This window comes from Macaca fascicularis, chromosome 1, assembly GCF_037993035.2.
Source record: "Macaca fascicularis isolate 582-1 chromosome 1, T2T-MFA8v1.1".
NCBI classification, from domain to species: Eukaryota; Metazoa; Chordata; class Mammalia; order Primates; family Cercopithecidae; genus Macaca; species Macaca fascicularis.
In genome coordinates this window covers 76,128,106-76,145,288 of record NC_088375.1, presented here as the reverse complement: position 1 = coordinate 76,145,288, position 17,183 = coordinate 76,128,106, and the positions used below count along the sequence as shown (strand labels likewise).

Genomic DNA, 17,183 nt, shown 5'->3' with positions numbered 1-17,183 from the left:
CCCTGGCAACCAACCTCTAGCTGGACTGAGCTACTCCTCTACTCCTCTCCGAGGTAGCACCAGAAAACCCGCAGGCAACAGAAGAACGAAGAAGAAAAGGGAAGGTGGACAAAACTTTTTTTTTTTTTTTGAGATGGAGTCTTGCTCTGTCGCCTAGGCTGGAGTAAAGTGACGCCATCTCGGCTCACTGCAAGCTCCACCTCTCGGGTTCACGCCATTCTCCTGCCTCAGCCTCCCTAGTAGCTGGGACTACAGGCACATGCCACCACGCCTGGCTAATTTTTTTGTATTTTTAGTAGACGGTGTTTCACCATGTCAGCCAGGATGGTCTTGATCTCCTGACCTCATGGTCCGCCCGCCTCAGCCTCCCAAAATGCTGGGATTACAGGTGTGAGCCACCGTGCCCAGCCGACAAAACTTTAAACATGTATTTCAGAAAGAAAGGAACAATAGTAGACCAAAGGAAGGAATTCACTAATTAAAATGGTGACACTAACTATATCACATGTTTGTCTTGGAAGATGATTGCTGTAAACATCTATTTTAGGCAAGAAGAGCAACAACAGAGTAAGTTCAAAGTTTTGCTCAATTGTCCAATGTAAAGAATAACAAGAAGAGCTTTACAGGGGGATTTTGGTGATGTTTTTGTTTCTTGGTTTCAAGGATCAATATAGTCTGTATCAGTGATTCTTAAAGTGTGATCTCTAGACCAGCAGCATTATCCGCATAACTTGAAAATATGTTATTAGCAATTCAAAATCTCGAGCCCTATTAAATCAGAAACTCTAGGCATGCTGCCTAGCAATCTGTTTTTATAAGTCAGTCAGTGATTCTGGTACATGTTAGAGACAATTATTTATTTGCTTTAAATAAACATTTTTTCTTAGTGACAGTTGTGTTTACTGCTATAAGACCAAGTACACTTTATGGCTGAGAAGGAAAGATTTTAGAAAATCCAATATTCGATTTTGTAAATCTAATATAAGATTCAGCATTGTATGCCGTAAGTATGGACATCACTCAAGCTATCATTACATTAGCATTTTTACACTGTGAAGCAACAATTTGGAAACAAAAAAAAGACACGATAGAAAATGTATAAAAACAAGCGCGGGTTAATACATTTTAAAAACAGATATGTTAGATGGCATCTGTCAAGATGGCAGCTCAAGAAAACCTTGTTTTAGGCCAGGTGTGGTGGCTCACACCTGTAATCCCAGGAGTTTGGGAGGCCAAGGCGGGCTGATCACTTGAGGTCAGGAGTTTCAGACCAGCCTGGCCAACATGGTGAAACCCGTTTCTATTGAAAATATAAAAATTTGCCTAGGCGTGGTAGCACAGGCTTATAATCCCAGCTACTGGGGAAGCTAAGGCGGGAGAATCACTTAAACTGAGGAGGAGGAGGTTACAGTGAGCTGAGATCACACCACTGCACTCCAGCCTGGGCAACAGAGTGAGACTCCATCTCAAAAAAAAAAAAAGAAAACCTCGTTTTAAAGGCAGCAGAATGACTCTTTAAATTCTAATGCCTACATTTGCTAAAGACTTACGCAGAAAGAAAAAAGGCAGAGGGCACATGCTAAAGTGGCAGTTTGAACATAAACAACTAGTCTTGCTCAATTGCAATACTCAATAAAACTTCAGAAAAGTGATTTGTTGTTTTAAAGACATAACTCAGAAGGACAAGATCAGAAGAGACAATATCAACACAATTTTGAAGGTGAAGGTGATGGACCAGAAGACACCAGGAAAGTTAAATCCTAAGACTGTAACTGTTGCACTGACAAAACTAACCCTATTTACACTGCAGAATCTGTGAAAGAATTAGAAACTGGCAGTAAGTATCAGGGACTTCTGGAAGTTAAGGGTTGAAGTGGAAGAACCAAAATAAAAAGAACCGGGGTGAAAGATATGTTTTGAGAAACTTCCCCATCCCATTCCACAATAAGCTGGCATAACACCCCAGAGGTTTAACTTCTAAAGAGGTAATGGGCTTGCACAGATGAAGGCATAGGTATAGAACTGAAAATGGGATTAAGTTACACACACACACACAGAGCAACCAGATATTGAATCCCAGCTCTCTTCTCACACTGGGCTCCCAAAATGCTGGTAGGCAGACCTTTTTCTTCTAAGTAGGAGATCGGAAGTTACTTTATTGAAAATCTGACCAGTTGCTAATAAATTCACCCAGAGAACCCTACAGTGAAATTTAAGGTGGATGACATCCGTATATTCATAGCTTCCAGTTGAATTTTTCGTCTATTTGATCTAATCATGAACACACAACTAACGATTATCAAAAAGAAGACTGAGAACAACACAAACACAAAATGTAAAAAGTGACTTGCAGAAAAAAAAATTCAAGAGAAAAAAATTTAGGGAAAAATATCATCAACATCCTTGAAGAGTTAAAATATATTGCATCCATAAAATCAGAACAGTTGCTACTTGATTTTACTTCGTTTATTTATTTATTTTTGAGACAAAGTTTCACTCTTATTGCCTAGGTTGGAGTGCAATGGTGCAATCTCGGCTCACTGCAACCTCCGCCTCTTGGGTTCAACCGATTCCCCTGCCTCAGCCTCCCGAGTAGCTGGGATTACAGGCACCCGCCACCACGCCCAGTTAATTTTTTGTATTTTTAGTAGAGATGTGGTTTCACCATGTTGGCCAAGCTGGTCTCGAACTCCTGATCGCATGTGATCCACCCACCTTGGCCTCCGAGCTAAGATTACAGGCCTGAACCACCATGCCTGGCCAACAGTTGCTATTTTAAAAGAAACATTAGGAGAATAACAAAGCGCTTAAAATTAAAAATATGGTGGAATAAGTAAAACAAAACAAAACAAAACAACCACATTACAAAAGTGAGAAGATAACAGTAAGGAAATTGCCCAGAAAATAGACTAAAAGAGATGAAAAGTAGAAGAAAAAGATAACTAGAGAACCAGTCCAAGTGGCCCAGGATGCAAATAACACAAGCTCTACAGACAGAGAAAAAATATACAGGAGGAAATTAATGAAGTACTTTAACAAAATTTCCCAAAGTGAAGGACACACATTTCCAGATTAAAAGCAGCCCTCGAGTGTCCAGTACAACACAATGAGAACATTATTGTAAAATTTTAGGACAACAGGAACTAAAAGAATATTCCATAAGCTTTCAGGAAAACAAAAGTCACATACATACCCATAATCAGAAATCAAAAGATTCAGATTTTCCAATAGCAATCCTGGAATCAAGGAAGCAACAGACAAATACTTTCAAAATGTCAAAGGAAGAAAATATCCAACCTAAAATTAAATATTGGGACACATTATTATTGAAATGTGAATATTGAACATAAGTATTTTCAGACATATGAGGTCCCCAAAAGTTTATTTCCAACGCAGCCTTTCTCAGGACACTGAGGATGTTCTCCACAAACAGATGGAGTAAAACAAAAAGAAGACAACATGGGATAGAGAAAATAGAGCCCCACCAAAGGAAAAAGAAAAAAACGGCCAGGATGAGAATGAATGGATATTCCGAAATAACAACTACACATCAAGCATGAAGGACAACCTGCAGCCAAGTGACTCCGTGGGACAGCATGTTGAAAACGGTCATTACCATGACATCTGTCACTGTATGTTATTTTAACTTGACAAAACCACCGGAGAATATGCTTTACCAAAAGAGTGAGAGTAAACCAAGAATAAAGAAGCTCCAAGAACCCAGAAATAGGGAATTCAATCCAGGAGAAATTCCAAGGATCACAGAAAATTTAAGTCCTAGATGACAACAGTGAAGCAACCCAAGAAAGCAATCAGGGGATACAAAGGAAAATAGAGGTTTCTAGGAAAGGAAGTCTCAGAGGAAAGAATTACAATAGATACGTTACTTGAGATCATTTGACTTTGAAAAACTAAATAAAGGAAATTAAACATGAAAAGTCAAGACAATTATTAACTTCAGGAAAAACAAATAGAAAGGAAACATAAATATGGAATATTACAACATTCAGCTATAAATAATTTTTTCACATGAATAATAAATGCTGAATACTGACAACATATAATTGTAATCTAACTATATTGAGTGGACAAAGGAGAAGAGATTGTGTAAGATAATTAAATCTTTGCCTACTATAATAGAAAACTGATAGATAATGCCTCAAACTGATTCATCAAAAGATACGACTGTATATATGCACGAGTTAGTGATGGCAGCGGCCGCCCGTCCGGAGTGGCTGCTGCCATCATACCAGTTGCAGCAGGCAGGTGCAGGCAGTGGTAGCAGGAGCAGAAGCAGCAGTGGAGGCATCGGAACCCTTGTGCCCCGCGTCCGTCCCGAGGCAGACAATTGTGTCACACCCACGCTCACACAGGCAGGCAGGATCCGCTCCCAGGCCGGGAGCCTCTGCCATGGCCTCAATCTCACTGCCAGCCGCATTTGGGAACCCGGGAGTAGCTGGCGAAAGGCGCAGCCAAGACTTAAGGGGCCAGTCCCCAGAGTGTCGGGGTCATTTGTACGGGGTTGCAGGGGCCGTGCCACCTGCAGGGAAAACATACAGTAGGCAAACAGTTCCCAGGCTCGCTCCAGGGAGCCACAGCGATGGGGCCAGACTAAGCCGCCCGCCAGCGGCGGAGCAGCACAGTCAGGCACGGAAGGGCAGGCTGAGAGGGACCAAGAGGAGGACTTGGGCCTGGGACGGTGCCAGGCTCCATAGAGCTGGTGGGAGCTGGGAGCAGGCAGAAGTCCCGCCCTCGCAGGCATAGCTGCAGCAACCCAAGTTCCGGCTGCAGACCCAGGTATGGCTGCACTCTGGAGTGGAGGGGCCAGCAAGGTGCCCCCTGCCCCTGCAGACTCGGAAGTATCTTCTCCCGCTGCCTGGCCTCTCCCAGTTCCCAGTGCCCGCTCCGATCTCAGAGCAAGGCTGGAGCAGAACCCAGAACTGTTGCAGTCCGGCTGAGTGTACGCACACTCGGGGTAGCGCTGACACGCCAGGCCCCCTGGGCCCCCTCCAGACTTTGGGTGCCAACAACCATGAGAGGGAGGCCGAGGTGGGGCTAAGGGCAGCTCAGCATTGACCTGCAGGCACTCCTTGGCCAGGACACTCTGGGCGCCATGAGCAGTGGCAGGAAGCACACAGGCTGCCGGGTAGAAGGGGGAGGGTCCCCGGTGAGGCCCCACCTTCAGGCCAGGGAGGGCCCGAAGCCTGTGGACCTGGCTGCCAGTCCTGTGGACCAGAGTGGGAACTTGTAGTGCTTTTTCCGGGCCAACCCATGATAGCCCACGGACCAACTGGCACTCAGTTCCTCTCCTCTAAAGCCCATAAAAAGCTCTTGACTTAGCCAGACCCAGAGACAACAAGACCACCAGCTGTAGGGAGGAGCTATCCACCGCAGGGTCTCCCCTGTTCCATTGCTCAGTAAAGCTCCTCTTCATCTTGCTCATCCTCCACTTGTCTGTGTACCTCATTCTTCCTGGATGCAGCACAAGAACTCGGGACCCGCTAACTCGGGCTAACAGAGGTGTAACACAAACAGGGCTGACATATGTCCCTTGCTCACCATGTTGCAGGTGACAAGGAGAGAAGACAGAAGGAGAGAAGAGCTGCAGCCCTTCGGGAAGCCCAGATCTAGGAGCTCCCTGAGCCAGGGCTGTGACATCTCTTTAGGGCTCTGCAGTTACTGGCATCTCCAAGCTTCCAGAACGGCCACGACGTTCCCCAGTGTCAGCCATGGAAACTGCTTACCTACACCTGGCCCAGCCGCAGCCTCGCAAGTAGCCGGCACCCATGCCAGTGCCTGGAGCTCTCCACCCTGCTGCAGCTGGCATGCCTGGCTGTGTTCAGTGGCAGGACCCCATGCCCGCTCATACACCCCACGCCTTTGGCAGGCATGGGATCCAGGCCGGTAGCTCAAGCCAAGCGCAGACTGCCAGGCTGAGTCGGCAAAATGAGCCCATAGGACCGAGCAAAACCGGCAAAGGCACCACTGACCACAGAGGTTTCCAGCTGAAGCGACACCCAAGGATCCTGTAACATTAGGAATACAGAGATGTATAAATGCCAGCAGGACTAGCTAGAGAAATAAGAATTAGTTGCCCCGAGGTAGGAGATATGAAGGGTGGGCAGAATGGGGTGGAAAACAACTTTATTTTATGATAAACGTTTATGGCAAAATGTGGCTTTTAAAACTACATGTATAAGAATTTAAAAAAAAAGGACAGCAAGAAACAGAAAAAAAAAAAAGTAACATCTAAACCATTTCCACAAATCCTAAGTTTCCCAAGCTTCTTTTCTACCAAGATCTTCCCAAAAATACCCTAAGAAATCCTTCTGGTTTTATTAACAATGATGATTCTGCTTTACTTTCTAACAATAAATGAAAAAGGGTCAAACACAGTAAGTATACTATGAAGTCATTGTGTGTCGAGCACTTTATATAATATTGCCTTATTTTTAATTCTCTTAAGATTCCTGGCCAGATAGCAAGTATCATGCTTACCTTATAAGAAAAATAAGGCTCAAAGAACTGAAGTAAGTATTCAAGTTCAGAGTTAATAAAGAGCTGAGTCTATACACAAACACAGATCCATTTGATTCCAAAGCCCACGTTCTTTCCACAATACTAAACTTCTCTAAAACTTAACCGATGATATGAACACAATACAGTAATATACTTTGTTCTTATATAACCTGTTATAACCTATGAACAAGTACTAAAATACATGCAAAATGCTGAATATGCTTAAGGTAATTTTCATAAAAGATTTGGGGTAAATTACATTACACACTGGATTGACATAATTTCAATTTGCTATATCTTTTCCATAAATATGATTTACCATTAAGTATAAAAAGTTGCAGCACCCACCAAAAAAAAAAAAAAAAAAAAAAAAAAATCAAAGATTAATATAAGAAAAAAGAAAAAAAAAGCCTGAGGCAAATTCTAAATGTGTCATTCACTGGAAAAGCTTGCTTGGGGTGATCCCTGAATAGATTTCATTAAATGTTAAGACATCCTGAGAATGGAGGGTTTTTGGTTTTGTTTGTGAAACAGAAGTAGTAGCAATTTGGTGTATTCTTTTCACAAAAGGAATAAAAAAAGAGTTCTGGATTTGAATCTTAGATAAGCCATTGACTCCAATACTGCAAATTAGAAAGTTTTAGAGGTCCAGCCCTTCAAAGAAATAAAAAATTTATTATTTTTTATTAACTGGGAATAGCTATAATGTAAGATAAAGTTAACTATAATATACATGTTAGACCAGGTATTTACTATCATTAGATGGAAGCTGTGTTAGCTGTTAAATATAACTAACTAATATAAATCGTAAAGTATAAACTGAATAATCAAATTTTATCAACTTAGAGTCTTTCAGTGTTCCTGCAAGGCAGCACTGATTCAGTGACTTAAAGCAACCTATATAACTCTTTCTGCTTATATCAAATGAAAAGTAAAAGTGACTAAATGCAAGAACTTAATGAAAACTTCATGATGCAAGGAAACAAACAGTCCCCACGTTCCTTGGCCTAGTTTTACACAAATATTGAATCAAAACCATACAGAAGGAGTCTGTGTCCATTTTGAAGGTGAAGACAACCCTTAAAAATGTTAATCAGCTTTCATTTCAAAGTGCAAACATACATTGGCAGCCACTGAACACTGAAAAATAAGGTTTGGAATTACACATGCATCTAACACCAATGAGATAGTTAACTGCATTTCATTTGCTGGGGTGGGGGATAATTAAAATCAAACCATAAAGAAAGAAACAGTATAGTCTCATCTATATTTAGTAATCAACAATAGTTGATTTCATTGCTTTCCCTAACAAGAAAGTTGTTTTCATTTTTACTCAGTTTCACCTAAATTTTAAAAAGTTCTTAACATTGACTAAATTCATCTTAATATCTTTGTTGTTAAAAATTTTCAGTAAGATATTTGCAATTGTAGTTAAAAACATACTTTATGGATTCAATTTTTTTCACCCACTGATTTTTTTTTGTTTTAATTTCATTTACTGCCCTTGGTTTTACTATGTACCCAATACATATGTCCTTGCTCAAAGTGGTTTTATTTGGTGGTTTCTATTATTATACATCTTGTTATCCATACATTTAGTTCTTAATTCAACATTGACTTTCCTCAACATTTAAACTCTCTTAAGAACTCTAAGTAAGTTAAAGCTAACTAAATTACCTGAAAAGTCAAATGCAACACTTCAGGGAGCCTTTTGACAGTGCTCTATTCATTTTCATAGTAAATTAGTTGTTTGAAATATTCAGATACACTCTGCCAATTAGTCTCTTAAAGCACATTTTATCTGCTACATTATACAGCATATAAATGAAAATCCAGATTTATAAACAAATTAGCAGAGCTGTGAATTCAGCTGAAAAACAGATACCAATGTCTTCTTGATATCACAAATTTGCTAAAAATCTTGAATAAGAAAACATATGTAAAAGTGTTTTGCAAAACTATGAAATGTTATACAAACAAAATAAAGCTGCATCTAGTAAGGAATATGCACACTATCCATCTACTGAACTCAACAAACAATAGACTGGTCCCATCAGACCCCCTTGGAGAAACGGGTGAGTCTAGGTCTGGGACACAGAAAGCACAAGGTTTGGGCCGGACATCTTGTCCCAGAATGCAAGGAATCACTCAAAGAAAATGAGGTCATGCCAAAAGGACACATGAGCATTTACACAGGTTCTCACAGCCACATCTGCAAACTTAAGCAACAAAAAGTACAATGATACTCACTGACTGTAAACACTGAATGAATAAAAATCCCTGTGTCCATGACATTTTAAAAAGACAAACAAGCCAGGCACGGTGGCTCATGCCTGTAATCCCAGCACTTTGGGAGGCTGAGTTGGGCGGATCACCTGAGGTAAGGAGTTCCAGACTAGCCTGGCCAACATGGTGAAACCCCATCTCTACTAAAAATACAAATATTAGCTGAGCATGGTGGCGGGAACCTGTAGTCCCAGCTACTCAGAAGGCTGAGGCAGGAGAATCACTTGAACTCAGGAGGTGGAGGTTGCAGTGAGCCAAGATCGCGCCATTGCACTCCAGCCTGGGCAACAAGAGTGAGACCCCAGCTCAAAAAAAAAAAAAAAAAAAAAAAAAAAGACAAACAAAAGAAGAAAAAAGAGAGGAAAGCTCAAGTGCCCACACTGGAGGTGACTATTAAACTCCTTACTCTGGAAAACCGTAATTAAAAGGGATGAAACATCAACCCCCATCTTTAGGAACTTTAATTTATCTCCTGAAAAATGTCAGCTAATAAATTAGAAAACAAATGAGAAAATCACCATTCTGTAACCTCAAGTCACTTAACTGTTTCGGCAAGGATCACTAATTGATGGTAAAAGGCAAAAGATGGAGACAGGTATAATACTATTTGCCCCAGAAATTACTTTCTAACTGGGGAATGGGGAGGGTGTACCTTTAATATATAAAAAAAATGTATTTACTATCACTTTAACCAAGTGGAAGCTGGCATCACTAGCATGAGACATTCTGATAATGGGTCTCCTGATGTGTTACAATATCAAGTACATAGCATAAGCTATTACACATATGATATAATTATGGCAAAAAAAGTTTAACCTAAATCTCAGCAAGACTTTAGTCCTAACTTCTAGCTTACAGGAAAAAGGCATAAAACAAGATAAATGACACCATAATGAATTAATCAGACAAATTCATAAACCTGGATTCATTATTCATTCTTCAAGACAACTGGCTTGTCTCTTTAAAAAGCTAGTCTTTACAAGAAAAAAAGAAAGGCAAGGGATTGGTCTGGAATACAAGAGAACAAGACAGAATCAAATGTAATGGGTGAGCCTTAATTGAATTCTGGTTCTCAAAGTTATTTAAAAAAATCTTTTAATTGTATGGTATATGAATGTCATACCTCAATAAAGCTGATTTTTTTTTTAAAAAAGAGAATCTTTGGGGCACATGTGGTTAATACTTTCAAATAATCAACCTAAACAAACAAAAACTAGATGGAGAGAAAGGCAGATAGCTATTAAAACAAACACAGTAAGTGTTAACAACTTTTAAACCTAAGTAGAAATACAGAAATATAGGTGTTTATACCACTATTCTTTGTAATTTTCTTCCTGTTTGAAAAATTTTCATAAAAGAGCTGGGAGTTCACGCCTGTAATCCTAGCACTTTGGGAAGCTGAGGCAGAAGAATCACTTGAGCCCAGGAATTCAAGATCAGCCTGGGCAACATGACGAGGCCCTCATCTCTAGAAAAAAAATTTTACAATCAGCCGGGCCTAACGGTGTCTGTGGCTCTAGCTACTCGGGAGGCTGAGGAGGGAGGATCGCTTGAGTCCAGGAGGTTGAGGCTGCAGTGAGCTGTGATGATCACACCACTATACTCCCGCCTGAGTGACACAGCAAGACCCTGTCTTTAATTAAAAATGAACAAACAAACAAACAAACAAACGAGGGGCATGGGGGAAGATTCTAAAATCTATATTAAACACACAATCATCAAATACATGATGCATTTGATTTCTAGTAAATTTTAATTCCTTGACAAATCAAGAGAAAGTCAATTCTAACTTTATAAAGAATTTTCTAAGTTAGTTTTATGAGTTTCATAACTTGAAAATGTCTTACTATGGTTAACATTTTATCTTACATAACAGTTTTGAGAAATCAGATTTTAAAATGTGTCAGTCTTCATTATGCTCTACATGGGGCATGTGAGATCTAGGAAAAAGCAGAATGCAAGCTGCTTCCTTCACCATTCTCTTCCGAGTCTTGCTGGTACTGTGGCTCATCAGCCAGCCACAGTTCTTCCAGCTCATCTGGGTGAGAGAAGGAAGAAAAGTTTCCTATTGGAAATGGAATTAGGTAAAAACATCTGCCATAGCATCTGGCACAAAGCACACATTAGTAAGTGCCCTCTCAGTCCTTCTACTCGCTATCCTTAGTTGCTGATGCCAAGTCATTGTGCATAATATAATCCCCAACCTAGGACACACGTATGATCTTCTAATGATGTTCTGCACATTATTCACAAAGATGAGGACATTCAAATAGTACGACAGCACCCCCATAAAAGACAAACATCCTAATAAGTAAATTCTTGTAATATAGTTAGTTCAACCATAACTTGAAATGGGGAACAAGAGAAAGTAGACACATTTCTAGTTCCTTCAAATCTAGTTTTAGATTTTCTAAGGATTATGCATTATTAGAGCCATCACACCTAAAGTGAGTGAGAATGTCCAAATCTAAACATAATTTTAATCCAATTATTGGAAGATTTTTGGATTATTCAATAATTCAGACAAAAAGTAGTAATAGTTCCCCTTCAAATTGGTTTCCAACTTTGGAACTCATCTTTGACTATAATTTTTAGAGAAAAAATAAGCACTAAGTATAAGGAACTCGTTTTAATGGCATGCAATGCAAAACAAAAATTATTGCAAACCTTTATATAGCACTTACTATGCGCTAAGCATCATTCTAAGCACTTGATGTATATTAATTCAACTGAATCTCACAACATCCCTATGAGGTAGGGACTGTTATTACTACTATACATAACAGGCATTTTGAACTCAGGCAGTCTGGTTCTAGAATCTGTGGCTTTAGTACTATGTGTTATATATCCCCACAAATGGTCTCAACTGCCTACTACTCAAAATGCTAATTTTTACCAAGACACAATAAAATATTATTCTGATTTTTAAAAATGCATTATACTTGCTAACACGTAAGACTGATGTCTTAATATAATGCATTTTAAAAAGTCAAATGCATAAGACTCATCTGTGCAGGATAATTTTTTTTTAAAGCCTTAACCTCACTAAAGAAAACTGAATACAGGCAGCCACTTCAGCGACTTCAAATAGCACATTTCTTCATATAGGGGCAAAAAGATGCATGGCACCATTAATTTTAATTTAACAGTAACTAAAGATTTCTACAGCTGTTCTGTAATAACCAGTTCTTATTCTTCACTAATATCTGTATTTTCCATAAGTCAAAATGCTGCATGTGCCATATTGCCAAACCTAAGTTCATTTTGATTAAAATTGTTCAATTCAGAAACCACCCTACATTAAAACTAAATAGCATATTTTAAAAGACATAAATACAATGAGAAACTGGCTTAAAACCGTTCCCATCAACAGTAATATGTACAATCCTGCTCATTCTCGTTTCAAACATGGAGTCTCACTTTTGCCTAAATTCTATTTAGGCATTTTCGGTAAACAAACATTAAGCTGAATTATTTACAAAATTAGGATTCCACACATTCCTATTAGAGCAGCTTTACGTGAGAGTAAAACACCGTTGTCCTGCAATACAGGGGCAATCTAAGGACAGCATCTTTCTCTACCCGCTCGCCTGTCTTCCACACCCCAACTTGATTTAAAAGCTAAATCCTGGCTGGGCACGGTGGCTCAAGCCTGTAATCCCAGCATTTTGGGAGGCAGAGGTGGGAGGATCACTTGAGGCCAGGAGTTTGAGACCAGCCTGGCCAACATGGTAAAACCTCATCTCTACTAAAAATGCGAAAAAAAAAAAAAAAAAAGGCCGGGCGTGGTGGCATGCGCCTGTAATCTCAGCTACTCAGGAGGCTGAGGCATGAGAATTGCTTGAACATGGGAGGCAGAGGTTGCAGTACGCCAAGATCACGACACTGCACTCCGGCCTGGGTGACAGAGTGAGATCCTGCCTCAATAAAACCAAAAGTAAATCCTGAAAATTGCCGGAGGCCCATGAAGGGACCTGAGTGAGGAATTCCTCCTTTTCCAGGCTTCTGTCTTTGGAAGCAAGAATTCAGCAGATCTAAGAAACAGAAGAAATGCACGTTTTCAAAGGTACATGGCAATTTGGAGTCTGGGTGTAAGTTGCAAGATACCTAAGAGGCCAGGTATTTCGGAAGCATTCTCACCACTAACTATTTACCTATGAAGAAATTACGAGGTTGCCATTTATGATAAATAAATGAGAAATAGAGGAGTACCCTACCTTATCTCTATGTTTGACATTTAAAGTGCTCATATCACAAAAATCAGAAAAAATAAATAAGTACCTGGACTTTTCCGGTAACTCTTTTTCCTAGGGACTTCTATTGAAAACTATTGTCCAGCAATCACTAAGGAAATCACTTTCTTTTTTTGTTGTTGTTGTTGAGACAGAGTCTTGCTCTGTCACCAGGCTGGAGTGCAGTGGCGCAATCTTGGCTCACTGCTACCTCTGCCTTCTGGGTTCAAGTGATTCTCCTGCCTCAGCCTCCCAAGTAGCTGGGATTACAGATCCCCACCACCACACCCAGCTAATTTTTGTATTTTATTTTATTTTATTTTATTTATTTTATTTTATTTTTTTGAGACGGAGTCTCGCTCTGTTGCCCAGGCTGGAGTGCAGTGGTGCGATCTCAGCTCACTGCAAGCTCCGCCTCCCGGTTTTACGTCATTCTCCTGCCTCAGCCTCCCGAGTAGCTGGGACTACAGGCGCTGCCACCTCGCCCGGCTAGTTTTTTGTATTTTTTAGTAGAGACGGGGTTTCACCATGTTAGCCAGGATAGTCTCGATCTCCTGACCTCGTGATCTGCCCGTCTTGGCCTCCCAAAGTGCTGGGATTACAGACATGAGCCACCGCGCCTGGCCAGTAAATCACTTTCTAATAGAAACCAACTAGCATTTTCCCTTACTATAAAATTATAATTTCAGTTTCATTATTTAAAAAAAAAAAACAAAACCCTGAAATTGATATATTGGCACTTTCAAGTAAATGAAAACCTTGTAGAAAGTCTATAATTCAAGAGTACAAGTACCATATAGCCAATGCTTTCCTAACAGCAGCCAATATATTCTCCTTAGAGACTCATAGATTTAACATCACGTCTGCTTCTGTCCAGTCTTTAGAGTAACAGAATTAAATTCCAAGAAATCTGATTGAATTTTAGTCGGCTTTTCAAGAAAACAGCAAAAGGAATAATTATGACTTTGAAAGCTAAGGAAAAAAAATTAATGCCTCTACATTAATAAAATCTTGATTAACATACTGAGAAATAAATCACTCTAGATAGGAACATGTTTTGAATAGAGGAACAGAGGTATTAATCCTTTAAGAGTTAAAGCTTAAATTTTTTATAAAACTTTTCTTAAAAAATATGTTTTTGTTGCTTCCTTAAACAGTGTTCTAAATACAATGTAATATTTTTAAAAATCACTCAAGGTCACCAGGCATGGTGGCTCATGCCTGCAATCCCAGCACTTTGGGAGGCCTAGGTGGGTGGATCGCTTGAACCCAGGAGTTCGAGACCAGGCTGGGCAGCATAGCAAGATTCCATCTCTTTAAAAATAATAAAATAAAATAAAATAAAATAAAAATCACTCGGGGTCAACATCAAGATATTGGTCAATATGCCTTGCCACATGTTGATATATAACTGGGATGATGCTTCCTGTATTCAATCCAAGAGAGGAATTACAGCTTCTGGATTAGGTAATTCCTTCCAGATAACTGAAAATTAGTTCTTTAAATCTAGAAGATATTACATTTATTCATGTGAAAAACTCTCTAAAATAGACTATTCATCTTCCCTGACTCAGTAAACAAGCTAATTGTTCTTAAAGATTCAGGAACCCTACTAAGACAGGACTCATCAGCTCCTGCCCCAGGTGGCCTCACCATACTCTGCTATTCTGGTTGCCTCCTTGTTTCTAGCCATGCTATTTCCTGCACTAACCAAACGCTTCTCCTGCACTGTTGCTGTTAACCTGATCTTTACTGTCATCCTTCTCATTTCTGAATATAACCTGGAGCAGCCACTGCCTCCAAAAATCTTTACCTCTCAGACATGTTCCATATTTTATATTCTCTATTTTAGTGAAAGTTGTCACCCTTTCTGAGTCTCTCAAGTTGTAAACCTCTGAGTTAATTAACAACTCTTCCCTCTCCCATATCCCTCTACATGTGTTAATCGCACATCAAGTCCATCTATACCTTAAAATTGCTTCTCCAATCTGATTCCTCTTTTCCCTTCACCCCAACCCACTTTACCCCACACAATCTTAGTTCACGTTCTCTCTTCTTGCTTTGATTATGGCAATTGTCTTCCACTAATTGGTCTTCTAACTTTTCCATCCTTCAGCCCTTTCTTTTCCTTAAAAATAATGAAATCTTCACTATCTGAGCAACAGATTAAATCATTCCCCAAACCTCAGCACTGCACAATATTACCCTTATAACAAACCTCCACATGTACCTCCTTAGACTAAAATAAAAGCTGAAATAAATCAAAAGAGAAAGACAGAAAAATCAAATCTGACCAGATCACTTACCTTATGGCACTGGCCTCCAAATGTGTAAAGAATAAAGTCCAGATTCCTCAAGAGAAGATAGAAGACTTCAAATCTGATGCCAACCTACTTTCTCAGAATCTCCTTTTCTAACTCCCCACTCATTAGCAAACATCCTACATTCCAACTTCCATGGAAGAAAACAGGAAAGAAAACTATAAGGAATCTGAAAAACCAGAGAACCGGCAGGCTTTTTCCCTCTTACCATGTTTACTTCACGCCATTTTAAAAATCAAAGCTAAGTTTCTTATATTCTTCTAAAGTACATTGCCCCTGAGAATCATATTTCCTATGAATATCCCCACATCACAATTTTTCCAACTTTACGATTTTCTAATTTCATGAGCAATATATGTACCACCCAGAACAGCTACTAAAACAACTTGGCAAAGGATTTCTCTTGTTTCTAAATGAAATATGTGGTGATCTGATTCATTTCATACAACCAAATCTCTACTGAATTTAACATTCAACACTTTACCCCAAAGTTCTATTTATTGGCTAAGAATCATTCTTTTTTTATGTCTTCTCACATCCACTAACAGTATCTTTTTCCATAGCCCTATCTCACAAAAATACAAATAAAATAAAATTAGTGACTACCAATCAGTCAGTATGAATGTTTTAAGAATGGGGATACAGAAGGTCTTAAAAGGTTCCAAAAAGAAAAGAATCAGAAAGCAGAACAGCACTGAACCTCTCAATGGCAAAAAAAAAAAAAAGAAAGAAAGAAAAGAAAAAGTAGAAGAAAGAGAAAGGAAGGAAGGAAGGAAGGAAGGAAGGAAGGAAGGAAGGAAGGAAGGAAGGAAGGAAGGAAGGAAGGAAGGAGACAGAAAGAAAAAATTTCTCTCAAGCTTCTGAGAGAAAATTACTTTCCAACATGGACATCTATGTTCTACTAGTTTCTTGTGGCTGCCATAACACATTACTACAAACTAGGTAGCTGAAAATAAGAGCAATTTACTCTCTCACAGTTCTGGAGGCCAGATGCCCATATCTGGCAAAGCCTCACTCCCTCTTGGGGCTTCAGGGGAGAACCCATCCTTTTCTGTCTCCTCCAGCTTCTGGTGTTTCTTGGCATTCTTTGACTTGCAGCCACATCACTCCCACCTATGCCTCCACAGTCACACTGCCTGCTCCGCTTCCGTCTGTCAAATTTCTCCTATGTGTCTAAGAACACTTGTCACTGGTCTTAGGGCCTACCCGAGTAATTCAGGATTACGTCTTCATCTAAAGATCATTAACTTAATTGCATCTGCAAAAACCCTTTTTCCAAATATTGGAAGCTATTTATCAGGCCAATATATCAATAAAAAATTAGGACACCTATACTCTCTCCCAGAATGCCGGTAACTGTGCCATCACTAAAATGCAGGAGAAAGCCAAGAGAAAAGAAGACATTTAGTTCAAAAAACAGAGGATACTGCATAGGAGAGAGGCAAATGGAATTCCCAGGAAGGGGATAAAGCAATGTTGCAAAATGACAGTGCACAGAAGGTAAAGAACAACCAGTTTAGATAGCAGCAGCGGATGACCACAAGAAATATACTACTGAGAAGGGTTTAACAGTTCTGTTGAAGAGTGTGGAAGGATTTTGGCACATACAAAACTAAGAAAAAAAAAGGTAAGTGATAACTCCAGGAAAATAAAAATTGTAACAAAGCTGAAGAAAGTAAGTATTATTATTGTGTAGTATTTTGCTCAGCAGTGAACAATATTCACATTGAATACTAGTATTCAATCTCGTATAAGAAATTTTAATATACTATGTTGGAAGGACAGAATGTGGAGAGGTGTGAGAAAAACCAACTTTATCTTCCAT

General features: G+C 39.5%; 1 protein-coding gene across 2 annotated transcripts in view; it reads right to left on the bottom strand.

Moving 5' to 3' along the window:
- RRP15 (ribosomal RNA processing 15 homolog) overlaps nt 1–17,183 on the bottom strand; it is a 50,775-nt gene that overhangs the window by 9,152 nt on the left and 24,440 nt on the right. Inside the window, exon 5 of one of the 2 annotated variants that reach the window (XM_005540871.4) lies at nt 10,540–10,843. The exons of the other annotated variant lie outside the window; for it this stretch is intronic. Within the exon in view, the coding sequence (XP_005540928.3) occupies nt 10,709–10,843 (135 nt within the window). The 3' untranslated portion in view covers nt 10,540–10,708. Of the gene's footprint in view, nt 1–10,539; nt 10,844–17,183 lie in introns of those variants that run through there. 2 annotated transcript variants of the gene reach the window in all.